Below are 15,473 nucleotides of genomic sequence, written 5' to 3'. Positions count from 1 at the left end.
TCCAATTTGACAGAAACAAGGCAAACCTATATTGTTCCTCCCTCCTTCTATGCTGCTTAGAGTTAATGATTCAGTTCTGGGCTTAAACTGTATCGACACCGACCTCTTGCATAAAAGTAGTAATGGATCTTTACCTGTTAAACCTTATGTTAAAGGCATAACTTATTTGAGAATTTAAAACCACTGTGAGCATTCCTACCGAGATATCAATAGCCTAGTGTGCAACAGCTTTGTTCAGCCAACCTCAGAGCATCACAAAGCCCGAGCAAGTTTCACCAGTCAGGAAACTTCTCAAACTCACTCAGATCATCCCACACTCTAGAGACAGAAAAAAAACCCCAAAGACTGCGTCCATTTGCTATCTCAACACATAGTGAATCCCGTCCAAGCAATGTAATGTTTTTAGATCTCTAAGTAGAATAATGGGCCTACCCGGTACCTCAGTAGTTACATACTAGTCACTGGGGAGGAGGCTCAGAAGAGCGCAGAGCCGCTTCTCTGTGCCACTAACACACTTATTTGAACAAACAGAGGAACTGTTTGCACGGGCAAATGGGATATATCAAGCAGAAAAGAGTCTGCAGACTGGACGACTTTCGTGACTCCTGTCAACATTCTCAGAAAGAGCTCGCTTCCAGCACAACCGAATGTCAGACGGACATGCGTGAAGAGAGAGGAAGACTAAAGCACAAGCTCTGTGGACAAAGCAAAGCAGGGTACGAGGAAAACGAGGAACAGAACTCGCCTCACCTAACGCTCAGCCTAACGCCCTCATGACCTGATGACGAGCTACAAACTAAGTCAAGACGCAGCTAATACTTGCTAATACTAGTTTTTAAGACAATAAAGATGTTAAACTCGAAAAAAGAGGGTCAAAAAACCAAACAGTATTTAGATTAAATAATTACCATAATCCCAAAAATCAGATTATAAAATTTTAAACCATATTTAGATCACTTTCCTACCCAAGGGAGGATGAGGTCCTTCTTTACCACCTTCATCCAAGATACTCCCTCATCTTCACTAACACTGATACAATTTAATCCCCTCTCTTCCTCCAGCCTCCTTGCAGGAGCTCGTAAACACACCCACCCCTATGCCCTGCCACATATTGGCTGCATGTCGGCTCCAACAGAGATGCCCTCTTGCTGACTCCTGCTTTGCAACACAATTCTTCTTAATGAAGTCTTTTGAAACAAAATGCCTTCAAATATGCCACCATCAGTCTCTCTCTGACCTCACTACCGTCAGACACAGTAAATTATGTGATCCCACCTCATATCTTGTCCCACTACATCATTCTTTTCCGATTTCTTGCCCTCTGTCTACCTCTGTTGGATTTCTCTAATAAGCCTTTTGGAGAACGCTCCTCTTCTTTTTCCATTGATATTTCACAGCCATTTGAAATGGCTTTTTCTTCTTTCACCTCTTTATTGATAATTCCAAAACACAGAAAGTGCAACTCAAGTCTGCCTCCTGAACTACTTATCCATGTAAACTTTAAGTGGGCCAACACTCTCTCTTTTCTCTGCAACCATCTAGAACCCCGACTCCACACGGGCTATCAATGCTAATCGCATCTTTGTCTATGTCACTCAAACCTGTAATCCATGGATCATCCTCAATTGCTTCTTCACACATGCAGCATGCATACCTTGCCGTTTCCTTCTCTGCTGAGTTTTTAGATAGGATTTTTTATCCCAAGAGTGAGAAACTAGAACAACATCCCCCATTCTTTTCACCACAGATGACTCTGCAGAGACCTCCTTGCAGCCATATCACACATCCCCCGTGAATCTGCATGCTCTCCTCCCACTTCCCAGTCTTTGTTCAGACTATCACGACTACCTTGTCCTTCCCAACTCATGTAATCCACTTCATTTCTGTCCTTTCTAATCTATCATCACTTTTAGCAAGTTATTTTACATATACCTACACAAGCCTGCCTTCCATCGTAACTCTGGGCTTGGGCAAAAAGGTACCCAGGTGATTTAAATTACCTCAGGTCCATTTCTTTCATAACGCGTGCAAGACTAAATCCTGTACTTGTCCCACACAGCCAGAACACCGCATAGTTGTAGGAGGAAAGCCCAGGAAAACTGGGGAAGAGAAGGGAGCTGTGGAGGAAGAGCCCGAACGGCGGCGGGGCGAGGAGGGAGCCCCAGCACAGCCCACCCGCAGCCCGCGCCGAGTGCCGGCCTGAGAGCTCAGGGGCCGCGGCTTCTCCCCCGGGCAGCCCGACCTCGGCACCGGCTCCGGAGCGGAGCGCTGCCGGGCGCTGAACTGAGCAGAAGTTACACAGAAGCGGCACCGCGCCCCTCACGCCGGGCTCGCCCCGCCCCGGGCCCTGCCGCGCCGCCCGGGCCCCCGCTGCCTCCCGCTGAGGGACACGGGCCCGGCAGGCGGCGGCGGCGCTGACCGGGCGCCCCCGGCTCCCCACCACCGCGGGACGGCGCGGCACAGGCCGCCCCACTGGGAGCCCCCCGCCGCCGCCGCCGCCTTCCCCCCCTCAGCAGCGTGGCCCAGCCCCCCGCACTTACCGGGCGCCGCGGAGCGCGGCCGGGCGACGGGCGGGGGAGGCAGGGAGCGGCGCCCCAGGCTCCTCCTGCCGGGCCGCCACTGCCTGCACGCCGGAAGCACCGGCCTCCGCCTGGCGTCACTTCCGCCGGGTGGGGCCGGAGCCGCCGCCGGGCCGGGCCTGACCACTGCGCTAGGCCGGGGGGGGGGGGGGGGGGAGGGAAACAACGGAAACACTGATGGGGGGGGGTCAGGCCGGCGGCGCTGAGTCCCAAGGTGGCGGCTCAGCACCCTCAGGATGCGCTGGCGGCCCGGCCTCGGCCAGTGACAGCGCTCGGTGACAGCGCCCGGCACCACGGCGGGGAAGGGGCCCGCTGCCGCCCCCGCACCGCCGCGGGCAGGGGCCGCCACTATCCCGGCCTGCCCCGCGCTCACCTCCCCCAGTATCCCGGCGTGCCGCGCGGCCCGGCACTGGGGTAAAGGTCGCGGGGCGGAGGGGGCGGCACTGGCTCGGCGGGGACGCAGCGCCCCGGCCCCGTTCTTCACCCGCCACCGCCGCCATGGCGGAGCAGCCGCAGCCCATCAGCCCCGTGAAGAACTTCTTCGCTGGCGGCTTCGGGGGCGTCTGCCTGGTGTTCGTGGGCCACCCGCTGGACACCATCAAGGTGAGGCGGCGGCGGGGATGGGGAGGCGGCCGAGGCCCGGTACCGTGCGGTCCGGGGCAGCCGGCGGAGGGACTACGCTTCCCGGCGGGCACTGCGCGGGGAACAGCAAGGCTTCCCGGCGGAGAGGCGGGCTGTGCGGGGGGACTACACGTCCCGGCGGGCGCCGCGGAGGAACTGGGGGAAGACAACACTTCCCGGCGTGCACCGCGGGGGGAGGCGGGGCTTAACATCCCGGCGTGCTTCGCGGGCAGGCCGTCCGTGCGGCGGGGCGCCCCCTGCCGGCGTGGCGGCCGCCGGGTCCCGTCAGCGGCCGCCGGGTCCCGTCAGCGGCCGCCGGGTCCCGTCAGCGGCCGGTTTATAGTGAAAATAAGAAAAAGAGCGTCGATGTTCCTGGCGCTGGAAGGAGCTGAGAGCCTGAGCTACTCCCCCGAGCCCTGTGCTGCGGCGGGGACCCCCAGCGCCCCTGGGCCAGGGCGAGGCCGGGAGTGACCCGGGGCGGGCGGGAACGAGTCAGGGGCCAGAAGGAGAGTACAGCCGCACGCTAAGTGTGTGAGGAAGTTGAGCAGTGACTCGGCATGAGCTCTCAGGTGTTGAGGTGGGGTTATTGTCCCAGTGTTATCCCAGCAATTAATTAGCTAAATACGTTAACTATTAAATACATGAAAATTCAATCTCTCCTTTTCTGCAAAGGGCTAAAATGATGCTAATCTCTCTAGCAATATCCTAAAGCCCAGTCACAACCCTTACTCCATAATAGTCTTATAGAGGTGTTCTCTGAATCAAAGTTTAGATAGTAATATTTAATAAAACAATGTTTTCCTATCCCGTCTTACTAGGTCAGACTGCAAACCCAGCCTAAGCCGCAGCCTGGTCAGCCTCCGCTCTATTCTGGGACCTTTGACTGCTTCAGAAAGACTCTTGTTGGAGAGGTACTGTGTTAGCATGTCATCTGCGATGCCTGCCAAAAATATCAGTTGTTCCTGTACGTCGCAGGAATGGAATCGTGTGAGAATGTTGCCCCCCAGAGACTATACAATTCTTGGGTTATCAGTTGAATTGCTTCTGATTAAAATTTTTAAGCAGATTACAAAACTTGAGGAATACTTAGCATCCATGTGCTCCAGGTGCATGTCTCTTTGTTTTGTTAAGAAATGGTTTTGGTTCAAAATAGCATGATATTAATATCTGAAGTTGTAGACTGGAGTGAATGTTGGCAGTTGTTTGCTGGCTTTGTCGTTGTAGTCGGTGGAATCTTGCTGTCTTTGGTATTTGGAGTTGTCTCTGGAAATCCTAAAATAGGCAATGACTTTTGTTGATACAAGCAGTACTTTTACTTTCTTCTGTAATGTGTTATGCCATCTGTGAGAAGGCAGAGGAGCATTAAAGAATACATTTTTTTCTTTTTTCTTGAGAACAGAGCGTCAATTACAGTAGTTTTGTTCAATCTTCTTCAGAAGGTGGACAGTGGTTTTCTCTCCTGAATCACCCATATCATGTGATTGAACTATAGTCTATTTTGTTTTTAGAAAGGCACGCAGCCTAGGTTTAAAGACTTTAAGTGACATAGAATCCAGTTTTCTGCTTCATGAGTTTTCCCAAGCAGCTATTTACCATTTAGAAACAATGGCTAAAAAGCCGAACTGTTTGTTTACTAGTCTGAAGTCTAATTCTAACCACTGGATCTTGTTAGGTAACTCTCTGTTAAATGAAAGATCTGCCTCATATCTGAAATCTACTTTCTTTATGGTATTAGCAGGTTGTTACATAACCAAAGTAAATCTTGCTTCCCTAGTCTCTCCCACAAAGCGCTGAAATGCTTTTCTAGCCCTGAATCCCTCGCGGTTTTTAACACCCCTGCTGAAGCACGGACGTCAGAGCTGAACCATAATAATAGCCTTGTGATGTGAAGTTCAAAAGTAATGCTGTCTCTCTACTCCTACTCAATACTCATCAGTTTCTATAAGGAAAACTATTGAACCTCTCTGCCAAGGCCTTTTGTTTCCCACTGCTCATGGGAAGATCGAGCAGGAGCGTCTGATCTTTGTCAGCCAGATACAATTTCATTAGAGTCAGTTGTGCCTGTAAGCGTACAGACACATACTGGGATACGCTGATTTATTTGGGGGGGAAAGGAAGGGGCAGATGGACCAGCAAATATTTAATTTGTGCATCTAGCCTTTATCTAGAAAGATAAATGTCCTTTTTATTAGAAAAATTTCAGTTCAAAGGCAAGATAAATTAAATAAATGCTACTGCTGGGGTCTGCATTAGGATTTTTCCATATGTGTAGTCTGATGAAGGGAAACATCAGGAACGTAAAGTTGAATGGTGAAAAAGTTTTGACTTAGGGAAGGAAAGAAAAAATAATTTGCTCTTGAACTCGTTCCAAATTGAGTTCGTGTGGGGAGTGAAGTAGTTCAGGTTAGTCTCCCCGGCTCTTCTGTTATCTAAAGAGTGAATTCCATTCAGCGTTCTCAGGCTCAGTGCCAGGATTTTACACTACTGCATTTGATGACTTATTAATAAAGCACATGTGCGTTTTTGTGTGTGTCAGAGAGAGAAGATTTTTGACATAATCTATTAGGACTATTATTCAGGTAGCTTTTAACTTAACTTCCTCGTACTTGAGATGTAAGCACAGGATGAACAGTATTGGAACAGAAGGGTATAAGTGGTGCCAGTGTTTTCCAGGAAGGATAGCTTTCCTCTGCAAGAGGCCCTGAGCCTCAGCTAAACATGTATAATTGCAAATGAACAATAGACCTCATTATTTCTCTGATTAATTTGACTGGATGACTGATACTATCCTGTATTGTAGCCCTTCGCTTCTCAATAAGTTCAAATGTGTGCAAAGTCTGTGCAAAACCAAGTAATTCTTGTGATAACGTTTCTTGCAGGGAGTCCGAGGCTTATACAGAGGAATGGCAGCTCCCATTGTCGGAGTGACACCCATGTTTGCTGTGTGCTTCTTTGGATTTGGCTTGGGAAAAAGACTCCAACAGAGAAAACCTGATGACGTTTTGACGTGAGTTTCTGAGTTAATCACACAGTTGGGAAAGGCACCCTAAGGCTCTTGCAGCCTGCTGTATTGTCGCACGTTGAGTTGTGGTGTAAATTTGTCTCTTCTCCTAGGTTATAAATATAGTTCTAAAAAATAAAACACTCGTGTGTTTTAATGCTTCTGGAAGCGTGGGACTGATAGCACAGGCTAAAAACAGACAGCATGTGGGCAGGTGCTATGCAATTCCCTTTCTACGCAAGAAAGAGCCATTAAGGAACAATTCCGTTTTAGATGAGTACAGTGCGAGTTATATAATGATTGCCTGTCAACAGTCTCGCTATTAACAGAAACTATGGGGGAAATAAATTCATGGTCAAGCAGTCTTGACAACACTCACGGTCCTGATTGTCTTTTCCCTGTTAGTTGTGACTCTTGCTGTGTCCTTACGTTAGGATATAATAATAGCCATATAAACGTTTTATTATTAATTTCCGAAAAGTGGTGTTTATGAGCAGCCCTCCTCTCAGGTGTGTCTAACCTTCTGGAAAAGAGATGGAAAGCTAAGAAAACTTTGTGTGGCTTTCTACAAGTTGAGTTATGCATGAAGAAAGCCCCCCCACCCATAAAGTACTCCCTTAACTTCTTTTCTGAGTTGTGATTTATAGCTCTACAGGAACAGAACCGTAGCTTAGCAACATTTTATTCTATTATTCATGCAATACGTAGGAGCCCTGTCAGAAAGCAGGAGTCCATTGTATTGAGCCGAGCGTGGTGGGGTGGGGAGGTGCGGTTTCTGTTGGAGCCGTGCCCGCGCAGGCGCCTCCCGGGTGGTGTGAGTGCACCTGGCTCTACAGCACTAGCCACTGCCATGACATGGAGCGAGCTCCCTCTGCTCTGGTTGCTCAGAGGGAGGCAGTGCCAAGATGCTGGGGCACTAGCTTACCCTCTGGTTTACCACAGTAGTGTCCTCGTGCAGGCAAGGCTGAAGGGTAAGACCAGTAAGGCGTGGACAATACAAGGAAACAAATGGGCTGCAGGCTTATTTCCAGCAGCCTAATCACCTCAGTGCCTTGTGTTTTATACACGTCATACCAAAGGGAATTTTTAAGGAGCAAGCTGGAGAAGGGTAGTGTAGTTTTTTGAGTCCTTATGTAGAACTCCTCTCAAGCAGAGCAGTGGGAGAGAAAGAACAAATAGATGGTGGAACTGTCACTGTGCCCAGCTGTGCTGTACTGTGGGTGCAGGCTTGACACAGTAAGGTACAGTGTGCTTGGGACGTGAGGCCCAAAAATAGAGGTCAGGCTCTTAGCACCGTGGTTATCCATCTAGAGGCAGGCAGGATGGCAGTAGTTCCCCATACTGATTTTGAAGGGAAGTTTTGGAAGGAAGGAGATGGAGAGAAACCTGAGGAGCCTGTTCTATCTTTTCTGGGGCTGAATAATCCCAAGGTGAGCTAGAAAACTCAAAGCTTAGTTTGAGCAGGAGGTGCATGTGGAGTGGTGAGGGAGGTCTGAATGGTCTGGAAGATTTAATGGCAATTTCAGAGTAAAGAAAGGTGTAAGAATTGGAAAGCCTGAATAGAATGCCATCTCTTGGGCAAATGGAGAGAAGCGGGAGGTGTGGAATTTAATTAAATTGAGATGTTAGGTCATCTTACTAGGGAAGGTAGCAGGAGGTTGGACATAAAGATAAGTTTGTGATGGAGAAGCTCAGCCTGTTTAAAGGATTTCTGTCATGGAGACTTTGCCACATGACAGCAGATGCAGAATGTGTGGGATGATGGCAGGTTGGTAGGACAGACTCAATGATAGCAGAGGCTGAAGGAGTGAGGGACTGAGAGGTTACAGAAAGGAGGCTCCTGGCTGCACAAGCAGGGATACGTGTGGAAACTGGGGTCACTGAGGAGAGTGTGGGAGACTGGAGGAGGAAGAGACTGCTGGGAATAAAAATGAATGGGGAATGCTGTAGCAAAAAATGCAAGTACAAGGAATATTAGCAAATACAATGGATGTGAAGAGCTGAGTTATGGTTGCTGTGGGAACCAGCGCTTTGAATCCTCGAGATCTTAAATGTTTAGCTCTAATTATGCATTGATGAGGCACTTCTGCACTGATCAAAAGCAGCGGATGCACTTCTAGTTCCACTGCCAGCCTTGTGTGGAACAGCATAATCTGGTGATACAGGGGTCTTTCTGCCCTTTGTTTCCTATGTACTGTGTTGTGTTAGGGTCTCTTCTGTTTCCTCGGGGCAGATATCCTCAGCTGTTTGCTGCTGGCATGTTGTCGGGAGTGTTAACCACAGTAATCATGGCTCCGGGAGAGAGAATCAAGTGCCTTTTACAGGTAAGGCATTGGATGGTCATGATGGGAATTTAATTTTAGGGGATCTTGTCTTTCCATACCAAGAATTTCTTTGGTTAGTGTATTTACTCTGTTCTGTTTTTTGACAGGACTGAGACAACTGTCATTTAATGCAACTGTGTCACGAAGAAGCATTATACAAACTCACCATGACAGTATAGGTACATACAGCATTCATTGCTCTATTCATTTTACAGAGCAGAAGCCTTATACCATGTGGCATTATATGAGGCATCAATGGATGCCTCAGTCCACTTCAAAGTATGGAAAAGTCCAGTTTTTCAGAATGAAACTTTTTCTAAAAAAATGCAAAACTACTAAATCATAAGGCTCTTTCTAGTGTAAAGATTTTCTGTTACATTGACAGGTTCCCAAAACATAATTGAGGAATGCATTTCAAAATACATGAAATAGTTTTCTCATGTTTGGGGGACTGTTAGCTCTACACCTCCTCCAGGGTTTTTAAATTATTGTTGGAAAATGTAAACCTGAACAAATGAAAATACCATCTTTAGCAGAGATGGGAAGGTTTGCTTACTTCAGACTATGTTGAACTTGGTTAGTATGGTGATGGGTGTTTGTTTGACAAACATGTCAGAACATGTTTGTTCTGACAGACATGATATTGCCATGGAAGATTTTATACACATACAAATTGTTTTAATTTTGCTGAACTGTTTGAGGGCTACTTTTTGTCAGTGCAAGTGTAGAATTACCTAACTGACTTCAGTTGTTTCAAACTTACACTGGGGAAAAATAAGGGAGAATCTAGCCTCTGTGTGGAACAGTGAACATATCCTCAGCTTGATCGTGAGAGAGCTGTTTGAGGAAGTGATGCAGAGGTTTCGCATGCAGGAGTGCCTGTGGAATGATCATGTGCTCCTTCCTCTCTGGAAACATGCACGTGGCTTTCTAATTATTAGCTGAATGATTGTTCACCAGCCAGAAACCTTCACTGGTCAGAAACTATCACTTTAATCCTTCAGATCCAGGCAGCTACAGGTGAAACTAAATACAGTGGCCCCTTGGACTGTGCAAAACAGCTGTACCGTGAGGCTGGGATTCGTGGCGTGTACAAGGGGACAGTGCTCACCCTCATGAGAGGTAACTGATGGAGACCTTCTGATGCGTCTTCTTCATGGGGTACTTTAAGATAAGAAGCCTGACATAGTATCATAGATCTCGCTGTCCCTTTAGCCATTTGGAGATTGTGTCACCCTTTTTTCTTTTTTTTGCAGTCTGCAGAGCTACTCCAATGCCTCAAAGGGACTGAGAAATAAACATGAGATTCTCAGTGAGTGAGGAAGAGATTAGATGACAAGGATCAGAGGGATATAGGAAGTAATTAAGATCTGAGAAGCCAAGAGGAATGAGATACTTCAGGAGAGGAGCAGAGAGAACAAAGAGAAAAGAAAAATACAAAAGTGGGCTTTTTTTCTTTTCTTTTTTTTTGTTTTTTTCTTCCTTGGGAGAAGGATTGTGACTTTCTGTGACTGTTGCTGCATAATGCCGACTGCTTTTAAAGATGTGATTGCAGCAGTTATGCTTTCTGCCCGCTTGAGTGTGGGTTATTTTGGACTGGGATGTCATGACCCCTCTCACAACAACAATAACAACAAAGTAATTGTGCCAGGCACTGAATCCTTTACATGTTTCAAAACCGTTAGATTGTTCCCTGTACTGGGGCAATATTTTCCAAGGATAAGCTGAAATTTCTGTATTTTGATATCTCAGTTTAGGAATTTGTTCTGCCCTCTGCTTCTCATAGTAGTGTAACAGCTAGCAGTGTAACTCTGGCAGTGTCCCTAGCCAGAGGCTGGTTCTCCAGTTTAGGCATGAGCTAAGAATGGGCTGCGGGAGTACCTTAAAAAACCCCCAAACCAAAACCCATCAACTAAAAAAAAAAAAAACCCCAAATAGAATCATTAGAACAAATAGTGTGCAAAACACTTGAAGTTCCTGAATGGCTCTGATCTGCTTTGCAGCAATTAAGAAAGCTTAGAGCTGTCTCATCATTAGCTTAACGGCCAGCAGGGAGGTTACAGTCTGATTTGAAAGGCTGCTGACAGAAGCGCTCGAGAACAGATATTTTCCCAGTTCTTGCCTTTAGCACCTGCTGTCCCTGGGAAAGTTCAGGCTCCTCTGTCTAGAGCAACAGAAGATTTTATTTTGTTTGTAGAGGAGGTTCAGAAGAGGAATCTGGATGCACTTAGTGGTGTTGCTGAGCTGGCATGGGGCTGCTGTGCCTCCAGGCTTCATTTTGTTTCCCACTACTCACAGTCTTTGTTGTTTACCCACTAGACGTCCCAGCCAGCGGAATGTACTTCATGACGTATGAATGGCTGAAGAACATTCTGACCCCTGAGGGAAGGAGGTTAGTGAAATCTCATAGTCATCATTTTTCTGGACTTCCCAGACACTGCTGATTAATCTCCCCAGTTACAAAGGGATTTAGAGCACTATCATCAAAACAGATTTAAAAAAAAAAAAGGTCGCTTGTCTTGTGAGTTGAGCTGTTTTGGTCTAGGGTTAACTGACAAAATAGTATACTGAGTTTCTCTTAGATTCTAGCTTTGGATCTTATTAGCCAAGAAAGGAATACTTAAAGTAGGTCTCTCCACTTTCTCCCTGGTGTGCGCACAAAGAGGTGGGGGGTTTTGTTGTTGGGTTTTTTTGGTTGTGTGGGGGTTTTTTTGGTTGGTGTCCCCCCCACCCCGAGCATTTGTGTGCGTGCTGCTGAATGAAAAGATTTGAACCTTTAGCGTGGAGTTAGAACATTTTGCCCACAGGGCTCTGATTCTTGGAAATCTTGCTCAGATAGTGTACTTTGTCTGTGTCTGCAGCACGTGCCGCCTTCTGGCTGTCAGCCGGGCTGCCTCTTTGGTTGCCACCTTAATCAAAACAGATGAGTTTTTACTTTTTTTTTTCTTTCTTTCTTTCTTTTTTTTTTTTTTTTCTTTCCATCCCACCCCACCCCAATCCTGCCACAGCGTTAGTGACCTCAGTGTGCCTAGGATCCTCTTTGCTGGGGGCCTGGCTGGGATCTTCAACTGGGCAGTTGCTATTCCACCAGACGTGCTGAAATCCCGTTTCCAGACTGGTGAGTTGCATGCCAGCTTGTCACAGCCACGCTCAGTGCGGTGTTCCTGGGAATGGGCTGGGCAGCAATGGAAGATGCCATCTGAGCATGGCATCTGGGAGGTAGCATGTCTTGAGCACTGCTTGAGACAAGTACATGAAAAACCCAAGTGTGTTCCTAGCTTTTTAGTTGGTTTCCTTGTGAATTTTTGGCAAATCAGGCTGCACTTCTTTGTTTCTGCCTCCCTGCTAATATAATGATCCCGATTTGAGATAACTGTTTTGAAACCTAAGCATAGAAGTCATAATAATAGAACAGCATGTCATGGCTGTTTTATTACAAATGTAATTCTTTGAGAGGTTTTGTTATTTCACTTCAGACATAGTTGTGTAAATTGTGGCCTGTGCTATCTGAAATTTATGGTAACTGGGCACGCCTTGCCGAGCGCATTGCTTTTAGACTAACAGATCTGCTCTTAAGTATCTGTGCCCTAGTTCTAGTGAGAATGGTCCCAGGCCTTGGGCTTCAGTGAAGTTTGGCAGGTTTTTCATTGGTTTGTCTAGGAGTCCTAGTCAATGAATATTTTTGTTAAGGGTCCTCGTATTCTCTGTCTGTGGACTCAGCTCTCCACTGGACAGTAACCATTTTTCTTGAGTCACAGATCATAATCTAGTGCAGAAAACTTCTTTTCCTCTGAATAATGGCTGCTGTGGTTGTTTGACATCATACCAAGGGCTGAGTGTGAAATACATTACAGCTTTGCATCCTTATTCCACTGAGCCAATCCCCAATGCTGCTGTATAGATGATGTACTTTAATGGTGGTTCTCTTTAACTGGGTTGGTTTGTGGAGTACTTGTTCAGAGGGCTGGCAGAGGCAGTGCTTTCCAGAGGAGTGTCAGGAGAAGGAAGAACTTGTTCTTTGAATAAAATAACTTTTTGAAAACACCTCAGCAAATCTGTGTAACATCAGCATTAAAACAGCCTGTGCTTTTCACTTGAAGTTTGTTGCTGTTCTTGGCTGGGGCATGTGATAGGATCATTTTCCGTTTCTTAAAAACAAACTTCATCAGTTTCTATACCTGACCTTCCTATTTCCTAACTGCAGCTCTTGGGAGAGCTGTGATCAGCAGCGCAAGTAACAGCTCAGACATCCAACTCTGACAAAAGTTATTCTTCTTTCTTCCCTGTCCCCAAATGACTTGATTAGGTAAATTCTTTGTGGTGATGGTGAGCACTTACCTTCTCTTTAATGAGTCTTTAGTAAGGTGTCTTTTTTGTTTGCTTGCTTTTGACTGAAATAGATAATTTTCCCAAGCAGATGTTTGCACAATGTAGCTTCAGCAATGCTTGGATTCTGGTGTCACCTAGATAGTATAGCAATACGAACCTGTTGAAAATCCTGGGCTGTTACATATGCCACATTCTTCAGCATTTGTGACTACCACACATCTTAGCTAATGTGTTTTGTATCCCTTTCAGCTCCTCCAGGAAAATACCCAAATGGCTTTAGAGACGTGCTGAGAGAACTTATCAGAGAGGAAGGAGTTGCATCTCTGTATAAGGGCTTCACAGCTGTAATGATCAGGGCATTTCCCGCTAACGCGGTAAGTAAATTGCGATTCCAGATGGGTTTTGGGGACCTGGCCGCTCACAGTGAATATTTGCAGTCTGTAGAGATGACTGGCTGCTTACCGTTGTACCATTTCAGTGAGATTCTTGTCACTGCAGGTACTTCTGGCTGTTGGTGTCCAGGTTCTAAAAATGTACCTTAATCTAGGGGGAACACCAAGTAAACCTTCCCTTGAAGCTTTGCCTGAAAGCCCTTTGTTGGCTCACTCTGATAGTATTCCTTGTCTGATTGTACAGCCACCAGACAAGTAGTAGACAGAAATATGTGGATAAGTTTGGACTGGCTTCCCCTTCAATAAATAATGAGCCTAATGAAGTAGAAGTTCTGCCTTTGTGTGGAGGGATATAGTAGAATTCTTGCCTCTGGTATCACCCATTGATACTGGCATATCAGGTCCAAGACCTTTTTTTGTTCTCTTCCTCCTTCCACATCAGCCACGTCCGGTGTTTATAGTGCTGCATTTCAAAAGCCTTGTTTGGAATAGGTTTTTAGAATCCTTATTTGTTCTGTATGTTCTCTCTTTTCCAGGCATGTTTTCTTGGTTTTGAAGTTGCTATGAAGTTTCTTAACTGGATCGCACCAGGTCTATGAAGACTAGGAAGCCTTTGGAAATTAGAGAGGAGAAGGAAGAGAGCGCAAGTCTGCCTCAAAGGAATAAATGAATGATCACTTGAAGTTTCAGGAATGATTGCTTGCCTAATACCTTTTTGCCTTCCTCACATTCTTTAGGTGGTGCTATGTGCCGTTCAGAAATGTAAGCTGTAGCTCTGAAACAGAGTTGATGAGGAGTTAGAGGTGATACACCTGTCTTCTGAGCCAATGTACCACAGCAGTAATGCTGCTAACAGACAGCTGTCACTGTTACACACACTACCTTAAGTACTTCCTCATGGAAGAAGGGGACACTTCTTAAAATGTAATTCTTTATTTACTGAAGAAACATGTAGCTATTAATGTTGAAAAACTTCCTTAAAATAATTGTTTGGCAGTGTGTACTTAACTCTCAGGGCGTGAGTTAGCAGCTGCACATACTAGTATCTACAAGCAATGTCAGCATTCTCATCTCTTGTAGTTTTTTAGTTGTGGCTATTTCTATGTTGACAGTGCTTTTAATCTTACATGCATGTAGTGCAGCAAGCACAGAACTACGCAGGGGAGGCCAGAGCTACGCTTCAGTGGGTTGAGGGGTATTACGGATACCGTATTGCATCTTGCACACTGATCTTTTCTGTGGAACTAGGAGGAAAAATGAATTACGCTTAACATTTGTACTAAGCTTTACTGAGGCAGCCAGTGGGGAAATGTGTTTGATTCTGAACTTTTCTCTGAAATCCCTTTCTGTCCCACTGAAGGTAATCCCAAATGCGATTTCAGAAATACAGCATGGTTCGTAGCAACCCACGATATATTGGATTCATCAAATGCTGTGTCCTGGGATTCAATTTAACAGCACTTCCAAGAACTCAATTTCTCTGACATGAGGGGGATACATGGAGGGGACACTGGCTCTGCAGTCTTGTCTAACTTTATTCTTGCTCCTGTTCCTTGGTTTTCTCTTAATATCATTAAACATAATCATATTTTCATTTGAGAAATGACTAATGCTAAGAAGCAAAAAGCAACTTTAATTTCTTTTGGTTTTGATGCAGTGTTATTGGAACTCAATAAAGCTAGCTGCTGCTTGGCTAGAATGTGTGCTTCGGTTCATTTACTTTTTGCATGGTCCTGCATGGTTAGATCTGCAAACGTTTTCCAACTCTTAATTCTGAGATGTGATTGGGAAATAAGTTGTGCCATGCTGTCTTTCATCGTTAACCCCTTGCCTTTTAGCTTTTGGATTTCTGACATGAAGCGTGGAAATGAAAGTTCTGCACTTCACATGTTTGTCATGTAGGTCTTGTCAGGCGCTGTGTTGTGGTTGCAGCTTTTTAAGTATAAAGCCAGACACTAAATTGTGGACACTACACTTGCTTGTGGAAAGTATTTTACGTTTTCCAGGGAGAGGCCTGCACACAGATAGAGGGGAGCTTAGGGAAAGCATCTGTCCTGACGCCCCACAGGAAAGGAGGCCGAGAGTTTGTCCGTGGTCTGGCATGGTCTGTTGGCCTCTACCATAAGGACACAGTCTTCACCTTGGCTTTCCACAGGCAGGGTCAGCCCTGAAAACCTTCCACCCAAAAGTGCTGCAGAAGCCTTGAATCCCACTTTCCTTCCCAATT

The 15,473-nt window shown here is 46.2% G+C and overlaps 2 protein-coding genes across 4 annotated transcripts in view; one reads left to right on the top strand and one right to left on the bottom strand.

Annotated features, from left to right (window-relative positions):
* ARIH2 (ariadne RBR E3 ubiquitin protein ligase 2) overlaps positions 1 to 2,711 on the bottom strand; it is a 35,301-nt gene extending 32,590 nt beyond the window's left edge. Inside the window, exon 1 of one of the 3 annotated variants that reach the window (XM_075514282.1) lies at positions 2,541 to 2,711. The gene's annotated coding sequence lies outside the window, so the exon portion shown is untranslated. Of the gene's footprint in view, positions 1 to 2,000; positions 2,147 to 2,540 lie in introns of those variants that run through there. The other 2 variants (XM_075514280.1, XM_075514281.1) reach the window with 2 other exon arrangements.
* An 80-nt stretch (positions 2,712 to 2,791) lies between these two features.
* On the top strand, positions 2,792 to 14,945 carry SLC25A20 (solute carrier family 25 member 20). The gene is made up of 9 exons (XM_075514283.1): positions 2,792 to 3,182; positions 4,019 to 4,111; positions 6,080 to 6,207; positions 8,435 to 8,525; positions 9,530 to 9,647; positions 10,845 to 10,917; positions 11,534 to 11,643; positions 13,104 to 13,228; positions 13,783 to 14,945. Exons 1-9 carry the CDS (start codon positions 3,078 to 3,080, stop codon positions 13,843 to 13,845), a joined length of 906 nt encoding a protein of 301 aa, XP_075370398.1. The 5' UTR covers positions 2,792 to 3,077; the 3' UTR covers positions 13,846 to 14,945.
* Positions 14,946 to 15,473: the final 528 nt, after the last annotated feature.

Source organism: Mycteria americana, chromosome 11, assembly GCF_035582795.1.
Source record: "Mycteria americana isolate JAX WOST 10 ecotype Jacksonville Zoo and Gardens chromosome 11, USCA_MyAme_1.0, whole genome shotgun sequence".
Lineage (NCBI taxonomy): Eukaryota > Metazoa > Chordata > Aves > Ciconiiformes > Ciconiidae > Mycteria > Mycteria americana.
The sequence above is the reverse complement of the archived record's forward strand: the minus strand, read 5'-3'. Positions and strand labels throughout refer to the sequence as shown.